Raw genomic sequence first — 15,365 nt, forward strand, 5'->3', positions numbered from 1 at the left:
GCTGGGAGCAGGACCAGAGGGTTCCTGAGCAGCGGGATGTGCACAACCAGCAGTGTGCCACTGCTGCAAAACGGCTCTCCAAGCGGCGTGGGGCTGGCTGTGACAGCGATGGTACCTGCCAACAGCAGGGCTGGGAGCTGATATGCACAAAAGAAAGGAGTAATGCTCTTTGATGGTAGATGCTTGAGGCTTGGTACAAAGCCACGTGGATGGACTTTGTACCCTGAGCAAGGGTGCATTTGGTTTTTGCTTTGAAGAAGCCCAGCCTGCCAGATCAAAGCTTTGGAGTCTTGATGTCTAGTTGGCTAGCTCATACAGACTGTGAAGTGTGCAGGGAGCTCTCTGTGTTGACTGAAGGAGATGGAAAGGAGGCAGAGATGTAAAGCTTTGGCAGGCCCTGCTCCTTCCTGGTGATACAGGACTGATCCCTATTGTATGCTTGTCAGTGTTTTGCCCAGACTGTGTGGAAATGCACCAGCAGCACATTTGCTTCTTCGTGCTTCTTCCCTTGGCCTGCAGATAGTGTTCCTCCTTGCTGTACCCAGCATGTCAGCACTTCTCCAGCCCTCAGCTGCCTGGAAGCCCCGTGCCAAGTCTGAAGCATGGCACAGGGCAGCTTTCCCATCACTCTGCAGGAAGAGTGCTATTTTCCCCTTTTCTTATCTGCTGTACTCTTAGAAAGGCTTTCAGCTAATTTGCAAGCTCCCTTCTCCTGAGGATATTCCCTGCTTGCTTGCCAGGAGTCAGTCTTCTGTGGTCGATTGTGTCTGCAAGCAGTTTGCACAGAGTTCTGTTGGATTGTGCCATTGAGGTGCAGGTAACTGAAGTGGCTGTTTGGGGGATGAAAAGGCTCCATCAGCCTTGGGTACCAGCTGCTGCATGAGGGTCCCCAAGTGCCCAGTGCAGACAGATCTCTGCTCCCCTGGCAGGCAGGGGCTCAGGGTGGCACATCCTCCAGACTCAGGTCGCTGGGATCACAGTATGGGAGACCAAGGGAACCCCAGAGGAGCAGGTCTGCAAGGTACAGGCCATGCTCGCAGCACTCTCTGGGGCTGAGAACCAAAACACAGCTCACCTCCCTTATGCCGTGCCCAGAGATTTAGGTTTGGGTTGCTTTTTTTTTTTGATCTGGAAATCTCTTGTATTGTAACCCCAGACGTGCTTATATCCGGCTGCCTATCTCTGTGTCCCTGGCCTGTTGTGAGACAAATGTGTCTCTACCAGAGCACAGTCTCGCTTTCCTAACTACAGATGAAGTTATTAACATTTACCAGTGAGAAAGTACATGAACGTGGATTTTGTGCTTACGTCATTCTGGCTACAAGCACAGGCATATGCTTCCCCTGTACTCTGCATTGGTGAGGCCACACTTTGAGTACTGTGTTCAGTTCTGGGCCCCTCAGTTCAGAAAGGATATTGAGGTGCTGGAGCGGGTCCAGAGAAGAGCAACAAGGCTGGTGAAGTGACTGGAGCACAAGTCCTATGGGGAGAGGCTGAGGGAGCTGGGGTTGTTTAGCCTGGAGAAGAGGAGGCTCAGAGGTGACCTCATCACTCTCTATAACTACCTGAAGGGAAGTTGTAGCCAGGTGGGGGTTGGTCTCTTCTCCCAGGCACTCAGCAATAGGACAAGGGGGCACGGGCTTAAGCTCTGGGAGGGGAAATTTAAGTTGGATATCAGAAAAAAATTCTTTCCAGAGAGAGTAATCAGGCATTGGAATGGACTGCCCAGATAGGTGGTGGATTCACCATCCCTAGAGATTTTTAAACACAAATTGGACGTGGTGCTGGGTGCCATGATCTAGTAAATGGACTAGAGTTGGACCAAGGGTTGGACTCGATGATCTTGGAGGTCTTTTCCAACCCAATCAATTCTATGATTCTATGATTCTTTATTGATTTGTATTTTTCTGCAAGTGTTTCTGAGGTCACCTCCTCATGTCTGGCTGACATCAGTGGTGTGGTTGGAAGAACATGGATAGACAGACATCTGCCCATGTCAGTGCATCTGTCTGCCAGTGAGCTGGCTCCCCAGCTTATGTGTGTCACCCCCTGCCCAGACTGCAGGATGACTCCATAAGCATCCTGATGTGTGCTCTGCAGGCCAAGTCACAGCAGTGAAGGACCAAGGCATGTAATCCTGGCCTTCCCAGCCTCATTCTGCCTTCTTTCCTCTTTCACTTTGCAGTGACTGGATGGGAGCATGGAGGCTTGCTTGGCTGCTGTGTGGGTGCTCATCCAAGAGGAAAACCCGGTGAGCTGAGCTGACCTGCAGGCCAAGGACAAAGGCACAGAGGAGGAGAGGCCTTGCCCTGCTGAGGCCACCAAGGCCTTGAGAGCAGCAGTTCCTAGGGCTGTGTTTGCACAGGGCTTAGCAGATGGGAGCTGGAGCTGCAGCACCTGGTGGGATGGGCTCCAGGGTCTTTAGCTAGGAAGCAGAATGTCTCTGCTCCTGACATGTGTGGGTAGAAACAAGGGACAGTGTGGGCATGCTAGTCCTGATGGGGATGTAGGGGCTATGGTGTGGGGCAGGGAGTAGGCTTCTCTAGCAACGAGGAGGGGATGAAGTCCTATATTGCTGAATAAGAGCCGAAAATGCCTTTTGGCAAGTCTGTCTTTGCTGTTCATGCTGTTTTGAGGAAGTCAGCATCAAAAATGTGCAGAGTGCAGGAAGAGAAGACTCTGGTGCTCACATGGGACCTAGTTTGATGTCCTGCTCTTGCTGTGTCTTTGGCCCCAATATCTGCTGTGGTGAGAAGCCAAGCCTATGGTCAGGAGAGGACTTGGACACCTGGAGCTGCCTCGCACCAATCCAGCTGCACAGCAGTTTCCCGCTAACGCCCTGCACCTTGGCTCTTGATGCTTGGGAGCTCATGCTGATGTTAGCATCTCAACCCAGTCTGAGCCAAGCTTGCCCTGATCTACAGCCTTTGAGGGGAAGGAGGAACCGGGAAAAGCACCTTTAACCATGTCCCAGGGCAGCACCGTTTGTGTGGCCACAGGGGCTCCCTTATTTGTGGTGGCAGCATAAGGTGTAAGGAAACATACAGTGTCCTTCCCTAGAGGCAGTCAGGGATATCTCAACAGAAAGCTTTGCAAAGCCAACTCTGTGCCTTTGGTAGAGGCAGGGTATCATGTGTGTATTTGGGGAGGGGAGCAGCTCTTGCTAGAGGAATCCCCATCTCCTCTCATAGGGCTGGAGGGGATTTCCTCTCATAATTGGGAAGTATACTGCTGCATCACAAGGCTGCACTTGCCGCCTTTCCTCCCTGCCTGGGCTTTACATAAAACACTGCATCCAACACCAGCTGCCTCCAGGACCAGCCCTGCATCTTGCTGGTTGAGAGTGGGGGCAGAGAGTCTCCTGAAGCGAGCATCTGAGACCAAAGTGCAAACTGAATTCAAGGACAGAGGTATTGCCTGGCTCATGGGTTGCACTGTGCCTGGGAAATCCAGCCAGTCTCCTGCTCAGCTGAGAGACTCTTGAGAAAGGCATTTGGTGAAGGGTACTAGGCAGGCACTGTTGATCAAGACTTCAGAGTTGGTTACCGTAGTATCTTTCTTGGTTGTCTAATTGGTGTTGAAATCACAGAATAACCCTGGTGAGTCTGATATAAAGTGATGTGATGGCAGGTCACCTCTAGCCTGCTGCTGGATGTTCATGCAGCTGAGGAAGCTGGAAGGGCAGAAGTGATTTGAACATTTCCTGTGAGCTTTTCCAGCCTCCATGGGGAGCCCCTTGTGCTTACCAGCCAAGGTGGGAGGTTGCACACCTAAGGATGGTTCTGACTGCTGCTGTGCCACCTGACTGGGCTGCTGAAAAGGCCATGTAAGCCTTGGGCATATGCTAAATCTTTCCCATTATACTAGGTGTTCTGGCTGGGTTAGTGGAGAGGCTAGGAAGGTTTATGTCCAGTCCATCTTCTAGGCTTCAGGGAAAAATATATTTCTGTGACTTGCCTCTGTGAAATGTGGCTTAAATACCCATAGCTTGAAAAATTTGTCTTCAACATGTAATGGTTTATATAAATAATGTTTAAGATAGGGTTGTGGGCAATGTGAGCATATGAGCTTTGTTTCTTTTAAGAAAGAGAGCCAGAAAATGCGACTATAAAACATGCAGGAATGAAGTAAATAGCTTGGTGTCTGCGGAGGAAAGTTGTAGTTCCCCAATCTGTTGCAAGTCTTTCAGTACTGCAGTAAAATAATAAGTAGTATTCGGCAAACTCTAACTTGCTTGGGTATTCAGGAACCCTCTGAAATTTCTTGCAAAAGACTATTCAGAAAACTGTCCACTGGAGGAGAAAATGTAGAGTTCTAGATCAAAAACTGGCTGAGATTCCAAGAAAAAAAGTCAAGGAGTCAATGAGCGATTTCAGTGTGGCAAGAGCAGAGGGATGAGATTCTTCGCTGTTAATGATCCAGAAAAGGTAATGGGCAGCAAGGTACCCAAAGTCTGCCAATACCCTGGAGTCATTCAGATTTGTCAAGATGAAACAACTCTAAAGTGGCACCACGTGAAGCGCAGTGGTGTGAGAAGATGAGAAGCATGCAGCCAGGTGTACTGGAAGGAATGATTTGCTCTGGGACATGGCCTGTTCTAATTTATTGTGACTACTCAGGGTAGCAGGACTGCAGGCCAGTTGCAGAGATGCTTTTTCTCAGTAAGCAGAAATGCCATCAGAGAAGTAAATGATGCATAGCCACACAAGGAGTAACGTAAGGAGAGATGCTGAGAGCATCATGATGCCATTCAGGCAGTCAAGGGCATTTTCCCTACCCAGGATAGTGTATGCTGTTCTGGTCACCTTTCAGTAGGGTCAGAAGAGAGGATATTTTGGGGATATGTGGTGAGAGTGGTTAGAGCTAGAAGACATCTTGTGTCTTGGGAAGGACAGGGCACTTAGAGTGAGCTTTGTTGGTCTAGAAAAAGCAAATGCTTTTCTTCTTTGCTTTTTCTCACTATGCAAGGCTGAAGGCTGTGGTGTTGCATTGGGACAATAGTCTTTTACTCAACATCTGGAACTCATTCCTGCAAGATACTATTTCCAGCCTAAGAGTTTACAAGATTCCTAAGAAGAGGATTGAGAGGTATTCCTCTTTTCAAGAAGTCCATCTAGGCTTTACTTACAGAGGGGTGTAACCATTCATGCTCCAAACTGTGTGAATTTCCTTTGAGTCTTATCCCATCGTTTTTTCCTATCCCTCCACTGAAGCTTCCAAATCTCTCATTCAGACATGGTGAATTATCCTCCCTGGCTTCCCAGTTTGTTCCCAACTTTGATCTCATGCCTTGGGTTTTTTCTCCTGCTTTTCTACTCCCTTGTTCTGCTCTGGGCAGTCCCGCTCCAGCTCTGTACCTGTGAATGATCTGTTAACAGGCTGCTTTGTGATCCTTCCAGTGTGCCTGACCCCCTCTCAGTGCTTGTACCCAGGTGGGGTTTTGCTTCTCAGTCTGCCCTTTGCCATCGGTGCTTCAGCTGGTTTGTAGCTGTGCATCCCAGCTGAGCTGGGAGGGATCACATTGAAGCCAAGATCTCTAGGTCACCGCAGCAAATAGTTTTGTGGTCATTATCCAGCTAGCATTGTGCTGTGATGCTGATAAATCTCTGCAGCAAGGCAAGGGATTGCCAGGATGTACCCGTGAGCCAGAGGCAAGAGTCCTACACCCTCTCTGCTAATGTCACCATCCAATGCAGAGGTTGAAGGGCAGGCCTGGTGGGACAAGAGGCTGAAATCAGCACAGGGGGGTGGTGGTAGCTTTCTCATCCTTTGGGCAAGTGACAGCTCTTTTGCCCAGCCCACCGGGATGGCATTTCTGGGCAGGAAATCCCTGAGCATTGCACAGAAGTGATACTGTGCTATCCAGCCTTTGTGCATGGTTCATAGTAGTAGTGAAGGATTTGGGGTGATTTATGTGTGTGCTAGATAAGAGGAATGCTGGATAAGAGGAATGGCTTAGGGATCAGCAGCCTTGAGTAGATCTTCCTGTTATCTCTGTTCCTTCTGCAGCTAATGGGATTTTCTCTCCCCTGTTCCACAAAGTGGTTGTGTTTCTGCTATCAGCCTGTCCTTTTTTGAGACCATCTCAATGATGCTCAGTTTGCATTTATCCATTGCTAGCATGGTCTTCTTTGTGTTTCCCATGGAGCTGCTCTGCACAGGAGGAGGATCTCCCCATATTCAGGGAGTGATGCTGACCTGCATGCCACTGTGGGTCTTGTAACAGTTTGGAGAGGGCACTGAAATAAATGAAATGTTTGACCAGATAAATAGTAGAGCCTAAGCCTCCTCTCTGCCCTGTGTTGTTGCATCTAAATGCATCCAAGTCAGAGGAAGGAAAGAAGACAAGCAGGGCATGTGACCAGCCCCTGATGGGTACCCTGGGAGCTTGAGGCTGAGGCCCTCAGTAAGTAGAGGGTGATGATTCAGCCTAATAAAGTTAATGGCTTTATGCAACTAGGCAAAGGAAATTGTGGAATCATGATGCAGCAACTGTCCCACAGCAGTTTGTGTTCATTATCCAGACATGACTTTTTGCCCCTACCACCCCACCCTTTCATTCTTTCCTGTACGTAAGTGTTCTCCCTGCTGAGGAGGGGGAACTGAGACACTTTGTTCTCAGGAAGAACAGTAGTCTTTGGGAAAGAGGTGCACCTAAATGGTGTGAGGGTGGGCAAACAAGAAAGGGAGCTCTGGGACTGTGCATGGTGGGACTGCAAATGCTGAAGGACCTGGGTTCTTCTAACACTCCTGAACTCAGTAGGCTTCTCCAGATGACCTTGTCTGTCAACACTGCTCCCAGGAAAGTCCCATAGCACAGAGGAGTCTGAGCTAGTGGGCAAAGTTGACTCCTAATTCCAGCAGGGCTACATTGTCATCCAACTGGCATTGGAAAGTGTGTCTAACCAGCTCTTTCTCTCCTTTCCCCAGGGAAGACGATGAAGCTGTAGAGATGCTTCCCTACGTCATTGCCACCCTGGGCTCAACAGGGGCCACCTGCAAAGCCTCCACATGCAACAACAACAACAGCACCAAGGACTATTGCTACAGTGCACGCATCCGCAGCACTGTCCTGCAGGGACTGCCCTTTGGCGGGGTGCCCACTGTCCTAGCCCTTGACTTTATGTGCTTTCTCGTAAGTCGACCTGCTGTTGCTTCAGTACCTTCTCCTCTTATTAACCAAGAATGGGAGACTGTGATCATAGAATCATAGAATCATAGAATCGATTGGGTTGGAAAAGACCTCCGAGATCAAATCCAACCCTTGGTCCAACTCCCGTCCCTTTACTAGATCATGGCACTCAGTGCCACGTCCAATCTCAGTTTAAAAACCTCCAGGGAAGGTGAATCCACCACCTCTCTGGGCAGCCCATTCCAATGCCTGATTCCTCTCTCTGGAAAGAATTTTTTTCTGATCTCCAGCTTCAATTTCCCCTGGCAGAGCTTGAGCCCCTGCCCCCTTGTCCTATTGCTGAGTGCCTGGGAGAAGAGACCAGCCCCCACCTGGCTAGAACTTCCCTTCAGGAAGTTACAGAGAGTGATAAGGTCACCTCTGAGCCTTCTCTTCTCCAGGCTAAACAACCCCAGCTCCCTCAGCCTCTCCCCATAGGACTTGTGCTCCAGTCCCTTCCCCAGCCTTGTTGCTCTTCTCTGGACCTGCTCCAGCACCTCAATATCTTTCCTGAACTGAGGGGCCCAGAACTGAACACAGTACTCAAGGTGTGGCCTCACCAATGCAGAGTACAGATGGTTAGAGTTGAGGGCCCCAAATGCCATCACTGACTTTGCTTCTGGATGACTTTCTGGCCCTGATTGTGTCCCCTATCCACTGTGGAATTACCCACTATTGACATAACTCAAATACCACACACTGAGACCCATGGAAGGGTGTTGCAGCCCTAAGAATGTGGGTCGGTCGTACGTCCCAAAACTCCCTCTTACGGTGCCAAGTCCCTGCAGCTTTACCCATCCAAAGGCTCTGCTTGTTCCTTCTTAGAAACTATGGGACCACAAATGCTGTAGCTGTAATTTCAACTCCTAGAGACTTCAGGCCTTTTGATCCTTTGGGGGTAGTTACTGTGTGTTGCATCCTGTACCTTTGCCTCCTGCAACCATCTAGATAGTCTGATATGACAGTCCTGAGAAACTTGTGCTGTCCTGTGGTCTCAGTGTGCTGTTAGCTGAGGACTCTGTCCCTTCCCTATTCCTGTGGCTCTGCATACAGTGGCCAAGAACAGATTTGGGCAATGCCTTTTCTCACAGCTTTCTCCTTTGGTCTCTTCAAGGTGCTGTTGTTTGTCTTTTCAATTTTGCGTAAAGTTGCTTGGGACTATGGACGCCTGGCCCTGGTGACCGATGCTGACAGGTATGCATGGGAAAGGGGCAGGAAAATAAGGTATGAGTGGTACCCTTCTTTTCTGCGAGGCAGAAGGGCTAAGTCCCATTGTGTGTGTGCCTGAGCAGCTGGGGAGGAAAAGCAAGTGTGCCAGTTGCATCCCCTGAGCTCTGGAACAGGAAAAGATCCCTGCTTACTGGCTTTTTTCTTACAGCATCCTTCTCCCAATACACAGAGTGGTCTCTGCTGGCTCCATATCGCCTATGTCCCTGCAGTGACAGAGGTGTGCAAGTGGCCCTTACAGAGGAACAGCAAATGGAGGGAGGATAGAGGTCACAGGAAGGATGAGGGCTGTCACAGTGAAGGCTTTGTTAAGCCGCTGAAGGTGTCTTTGTGGCTCTGCTGGATGCAGTTCTTGCTAAGAGCACTAGAAAGTATGCTGCGTTTCCAGGTGCAGTACTGCTGTGCTGACATGAGTTTAGGTCACATCCCAAGTGCTGATGAATGGGTCTGGGTGTGGATCCTTCCTTCACAATGCATTTGTGGGCTCCAGTGTCTGTCAGCAAAAGCCAGGGCCCAGTGTGGCTGGCAGCTCCCCAACAGACTGAGATGCAGTTCTAGGCTTTGCTGTCAGCAGCAGGAAGGACAATGATTATTTTCTTCCAGTCCAGAACCAAGGAACTTCCCCTGATTAAGCTACAGGAGTTATGCAGGTAGTTCACCTCTCTCCGGGGGAGAGATTTGCTGTGCCTCTGGTGCTTTGTCACATCCTGGAGGCAAAGTGTTGCTTCTGAAGGGTGGCTGTGATAGGTTCTTTTTCCCTTTGAACTGCTGCTTGGACTTACTATGCCCAAAGGCTCAGATGGGGCTGAGCTCTAGCCTCTTTGGTTCCTTTGGCAATACAGGTTCAAATCAGCTGCTCTTGAGCAGTCCCTGCACAACACTGGAAAGAGTAAGAGTTTTTTCCTTCTAACACTGAACTGGGAACTCTCCTGGTTTAGATAAGCAGTCCTTACTAGGGTCAGATAAGCAGCTGTGTCCCTGTGGCTCCTCTGTCCTTCCTTTCCTGGCCTGGCTGGGGAAATCAGCCATGCAGAGGCCGTGCAGGGGTAACAAGGAGAAAGGAGTAACCTTATGAAACCTCATGGGGAAGAGGGCAACAGCTTCTCAGGATTAAGCAGTCTGGACCCAGGTGCTGGCTGATAGCTACGGGGGCTGCACTGCTCTGGCCTCCTGTGGGGACAGGGCTGGACTTTGTTGGAGGCAGTGCTTGAGTGCCTTGAGTGTAAGGGAATGGGAGCAGTGGCTTTAGGCAGGAAGACAGAGGGGTACCAGCTGTTTGGAGAGGGAGAGCTGGTAAGCACAAGGAGAGGGATGGCATGACTGTGGTGAGGGCTGTGGATCAACAGGACTGGGATCCCAGGGAGAAGCCACTGCTACTTGGCCCATCCATGGGGTGGGATGAGAATTTTGACACGATGGGATGCAAGTGTGTTGTTTGCCTGAGTGCGAAGGAGAGACATGGAAAGGGAGCTCAGATGGCAGCCAGGCAGTCCCGACAGTGTCTCCTACCTGCACCCCTCCCACTCCTCAGGTGCCCAGGCCACCTTCCCAGTGCAGCCAGCTTCCCTTTAGCTGGCAGCAAAGCACGCTGTGCCTGGGTCAGTGGGCCGTCTGGATCCAGAAGTGTTACTGAGCTCTGGAAAGGAAGATCTTCTCCAGCCTGACCACTGGCAGGTTTCTCTTCCTCAGGGTGAAATGGAATCATGTTGGGTGCATAGCTCCCTACGAAAGAGAAGACCCACCACCTACTCCCATGTTGTAACCTTTCCCTTTCTGTTTCTGTGCCCCCAGGCGCCGACGCTGGGAGACGGAAAGAGAGGAGCGGGAATAGTATGTTGTTTTCTCAGGGTCTCATTTCTTCTCTGTTTCTTGCTCACAACCTTTCTCTTTCTCCTTTTTTCTTGCAGTTTTTTGTCTTGCTTCTGAACTAATCTAAATGGCTGGAAGTTTGGGCATGGATTTGTGCCTCTTGGTGGATTTCTGCTCTTCTCTTTCCCTCCCCTTTGTGTCATCCACTACCACAGCTGAATGCACCCAGGTTTTCCCCTAGTAACCCTTAAATGCTCCCTGAAGGCAGCAGTGCCAAGGAGCTCCTAGTCCTGGCCAGGGCAGAGGGTGCCATATCACACACCCTGCTCTATCTGCTTGTGTCCAGCTATCCTGCCTTATGGTGGAAGAAAACAAACCTGATTGCCTGAGCTCACAGCATGCTCAGGTCACCCAGGTGCAAGGGAGGCTCCTTTGCCTCGTCCCTGTTGTGCCAGAGTGCCACAATGGCTGTTTCATGCCAGCTGCAAGGGTAGGCAGGTACACAGAAAGAATCTGGCAAGCCTTCTCCGTCTTTTTACCCCATGAGGATCCTGGCACCGGGGCAATTGTTGGCCCTTGTCCCTTGCCACCTTCCCCCATGCCCAGCAAGGCAGCAACCTTGATTTTCTTTCTCCCTCTGTAGAAGAAAATTCCTGCCTGAGCGCTGCTGAGAGCATCCTTCAGCAACTCGGCCCACCACTGTGCATTAAGCCCTGCCATGGACTGTCCCTCCCAGCTTTTATCTCTTTCTTGCTGCTTTTTTTGCCTGAGAAAAGAGCATTGCCCACACCTTGCCAACTGGCTGGGTGGTACATGCTGCAGAGGAGATGATCAGCTGGCAGTGCAGAGCCTGCAATGGTTGCTCCAGCCATGCAGATTTGTGTCTGAGGCCAGGGCAGCAAGCAGCCTCACTTCTCACTTGGAAAGCCTCAGCATTTGCAAAGCAGGGGCCTTCTGCTGCCTTCAAGAGGGTACAAGAATGCTCCTGTTTTTGCCGCTGCTTCTTGCCCTCAGGAGCAGAGCAGTTGAAGTTGTAAAAACAGAACTGGTGGTAGCTGTGGTACATGGCACAGAGGGGACATCTCACTCATGCTTGAGTGCCTAACTTGGTGATTGGCCCTGCTTCAGGTGTGTCTGGCAACTTTTCACTGCTAACACCTTATGGGAGGAGTAAGGCAAAACCACCATGCTCTGAGGCTTTTTGGGGGCCGCTTCAGTTATCATCGTGAGTGTTTGTCTCTCTCCAGGGAACTGCTTCTTCCTGCTGCTGTTCTTCATCTGGGCTTGCTGGAACAATCTGCAGACACACACGCTACATACATGAACCCCAAACCTACTGCTTGAGCTGGGATAGTGTTGGTAGCCAGAAGCTTTCAAAAGCCTATGGAGCTCAGTGAGGAAGCCTCATTCTGGCTGTGCTCCTCCAAGACTGATGGCACCTTCCCATCCTAGCTTTTCCGTGCTGGGGTGCAGTGTCAGGTGGTGGATTAGGAACATACGTAAGTCACCTGATGCTCCCAGGCCTTGAATGTACAAAATCGCTCTTCATAGGGAAGGGCATCCTCCTCTGATGTATTCCCTTTTCATGAGAACCAGCAAGTACCCTTGTCCTGTCACTTGCCTAAGCTTGCAGTAGCCTTGAACAGTCTTAATTGGTGACTCAGTCTGCACTTGGAGGTCACAGCAACCCACCTGCGCCTCTGTGTTTGAGGGAAGTGATCACAGAGCCCTGTGGGGCTTGCCACCTATGCAGCCACCTTCAGCCTCACACCACAGCAGGCCCTTTCCATGGCATGCCTGGCTTCACGTCTCAGAGCCTGTGATTCTCTTGGCCTGAGGTTATTCATGCCTCAGACCCTGTCCTTCTCTTTCCCTTGCAGGGCCTGCACCAAACTCAGAACATTGTCCAGGGTCCCATGTTAATCTTGTAATTTAGGGCAGTCTTGCTTCTACCCACTTGCATTGTTTTGCTTTGCTTTAAAAAGTCTCAATCCAAGTGCAGGTGCTGTTGGAGCTCCCTCTTCAGCTTTCCATTTTCAACAAGGTTTTGCATCCTCTGTCTTCTCAGCACTGGAAGTCATCGTGATTGTCTCAGCATCCCCCTGCATGGAGCTGAGTTATCCTGGTTAGCTCATAACATTGCACTCCTCTCAATTGTTCCCTCCAGTACTGCTTCTGCTCTGCCCTGTGCTTTTTGAGTACTGAGAAGCCAAAAGCACACAGTGTCATCTTGCTGGGTTCTCCTTGGAGCTGCACACAGTAGAAATTTGCCTTCACTCCATGTGCCCAGCTGCAAGGCCTCTAAATTTAAAGGGCTGAAGTCTGAAAGCTGGGTTGAAGCTCACTCTGTCCCTCCAGCAGAGCAGGATGTTGGGCTGCACAGCCAGATGGCTGCACACCACTGTGTAATCTGCACTGCTGAAGTCCCCTGACCTTCAGCTAATCTCCTTTTTCCCCTCTCTCTATTACTTCCAGCTAGGGACTGAGCAGGTGCTGCTCTGCTCTGAGGGAGGCCACGAGTCCCATCTATCCTCTTTCCTTCAGCTGGTTTACACGGGTCTCTGCTTGTTCTCTTTCCCATAGTGTTGCCTATCTCATCCCTAGCACTTGTCTCTCAGCAGCTGCTTCTCCATGTTCTTGTCCATCTGATCCTCCTTGAACCTGTACTGATTACAGGGAGACCATATTTTCATTTGATTTTTTTGCTTTCTAGCCTTTCTAGCCTTTGCTTTCTAGCTTTTTCTAGCCTTCACATCAGCCATATCTCTTCTGGCACCTCTGAGGTCCCAGCCTGCTGTTGTCATCCTGCAAATGCTGTTCAATTTAGGTCTCTGGATCATTTTCTTGCCTCCTTTTTTGCCAGCTGCCCTCTGCCTTCATTTGCAATGGGGGCGATTGTCACATTGGATGCTTCTGCTGCTGGTTCTTCATCTAGATCTCTGCCTGTGCCCAGAGTAAAGTGGTCTGGGATATTCACCCCTTTTGCTTTCCTGTTCTTAAGCATGCAGGCATTTGCTTCTAGCTCTCTGCCCTGCTCCTACTCCAGGGATTTCCAGGCAGGAGGCTCAGCTGTGAGGCTGTGGAGCAGGTTGTCCTGGGTTTGGCTCTAGGCAGCTTTATTCTTCCTCCTGCACTGAAGCACTAAAGGGGAGGAGGACTGGTGTAGCAGGATGCAGCCCACCAGACTCCCACCCTTACTTTTCCTGAAGGCAAGTGAGGCCCTCCAGGATAGGATGCTCTGCCAGTGCTTCGCTGGCCATGCCAGAGCCAGAGGGGCTATGGCACCCTCCAGTGCTCACTTCCTCTCCTTTGTATAAACCCTGTGCTAAACAGACCTCCTCTCTCCTCTGTGGCAGCTTTTACCAGCCTCTCCTCGCAAGGGCTGCCAGATAACATGGGTGCCTCTCAGAAGGTGCCGAAAAAGTAGATCCATGTCCAGGCCCATGGGGCTTGCCAGGCTCAGCATGGCATCTGAGGAGGGATCTCTCTTTACTGCCACCTCTGCTCTCTGATCTTGCCTCTTTCCATCTCACTTGGTGCAAACTGATCTGAATTAACCTCTTGTCTCCTGGGTGCTCTTGGTTCCTGGCCAAGCTGCCTCTTCGCATCTTCTAACTTTCTCTCTCATCTCCCACTTATCATTTTAGCGTAGCCTCCGCCCTGCATTCTGACAACCATGACCGCTACGAGCGCCTCACCTCCGTCTCCAGCTCTGTGGAATTTGACCAGAGGGACAATGTGAGTAGCAGCAGGAGTCAAATGCTTTGCCTTTGAGTGGCCATGAGCCCACAGCTTGGCTGAGCAAAGGGCTCTTCAGAAGAAACACTTTTTGCTCATTCCTGGGCATAAGTCCCACACCTTGTAGTGTGTGACTGTGGTGTAGAGCTCAAGGAAACATAACTATGCAGCTTCTAGATGTTTGCTTAAATTAATAGGCTGTACATCCCTGTGGCATCTGTCCAGCCGATAATCTCAGCATTACAAACAATACTTACTTGCCAGCTCCTCCTCACACTGTGGTCTACCTCTACTGCTCTTTTCCTCAGCAAGGGGAGGCACAGTTCAGTAGGATAACAGGGGTGTGATGGATGGGGGGTATAGCTCCTCCGGTTGTCCTTTGAAGAGCACTGCCTTGGCCCAGCCTGCTTTCCCAGTCCCTGCAGAGCTTTTCTTGTCCAAGAGGATGGCTAAAGTACCCATATGGTAAATTTTCTGGGTGTCCCTAGGCAGTGAAGAGCTTCCATGTTAACCAGGAGCCTATGAGTTGCCTGGGAGTTTGAGCTACTGGTTGATAGGGGATAGTCACATGGCATAGTCCAACCTGTGTTGTACTCCATGGAGTAGCACTGTCACCTCCTTCACCTTGGCCCGTCTGTGGCTCTTCACATCTGAGTGCTTATGGTCAACCCCCCCAAGCCAGGTCAGTGGAGGTGCAAGGACACCAGCCTGGTCCCTGGAGCCTTTGAAGGAGGGAGCTGGGATAAGAGAACACAAAGTGATGTGAGACTGTCCTTTCTTCTTCCTGTGCAGGGTTTCTGCTCCTGGCTGACAGCCATCTTCAGGATAAAGTAAGTGCCCCAGGACCTGTGTAAGGGACCCACATGGGGAAGGAAGGGCAGTGTGGGGTTGTTGAGATGCCTAGTGTGGTACTGCTTCTTGAAGTCACTGCCCTTGCTGCAGCCCTCTCTTTGAAGAGCACAAGCAAAGTGTGTCCTCTGGAAAGGACAAGCAAAGATGAGATTAGGTGAGGAGTCCTAAATCTAAAATAAGGTCACAGTGAGAGACAGAAAAGCACCCAGCCCAAGGCTCCCCTGCCTCAGTCCCATCTAGGAAATAGTGTTCACTTCTCTGCAGAGGTGCTACTCTCTGGGACTCCTGTGCTAGGGGCACTGCTGTCTGAAGAACAGTTGTGAGGAGGGAACTAGAGGATGCAGGGAGATGCCCTCAGCATGATGATGCTCAGAAGTAGTCTCCCAGGCACTTCTTGGCTTCAGAGTGCTGTGGGATAGTGTCAGCCATCCTATATCTTAGCAGAGAAGGCAATGTCCACCTGAAGAGTGTAAGGTGAGGTTTGCGTGTGTCCAGCTACCTGTCCTGAGGCACAGAGGACAGGGGCATGGGGAGTGGGGCTGAGTAAGTATCACATAGGCAGGTTTCT

At 50.6% G+C, this 15,365-nt stretch overlaps 1 protein-coding gene across 3 annotated transcripts in view; it reads left to right on the plus strand.

Moving 5' to 3' along the window:
* TMEM63B (transmembrane protein 63B) overlaps positions 1–15,365 on the plus strand; it is a 51,292-nt gene that overhangs the window by 23,851 nt on the left and 12,076 nt on the right. For 2 of the 3 annotated variants that reach the window (XM_071576287.1, XM_071576278.1), the window contains 5 exons: positions 6,931–7,135; positions 8,286–8,365; positions 10,190–10,228; positions 13,855–13,945; positions 14,738–14,775. In XM_071576287.1, the coding sequence (XP_071432388.1) occupies positions 6,953–7,135; positions 8,286–8,365; positions 10,190–10,228; positions 13,855–13,945; positions 14,738–14,775 (431 nt within the window). In that variant the 5' untranslated portion in view covers positions 6,931–6,952. The remainder of the gene's footprint in view (positions 1–6,930; positions 7,136–8,285; positions 8,366–10,189; positions 10,229–13,854; positions 13,946–14,737; positions 14,776–15,365) is intronic. The other variant, XM_071576296.1, reaches the window with a different exon arrangement.

Source organism: Pithys albifrons, chromosome 2 (assembly GCF_047495875.1).
Source record: "Pithys albifrons albifrons isolate INPA30051 chromosome 2, PitAlb_v1, whole genome shotgun sequence".
Lineage (NCBI taxonomy): Eukaryota > Metazoa > Chordata > Aves > Passeriformes > Thamnophilidae > Pithys > Pithys albifrons.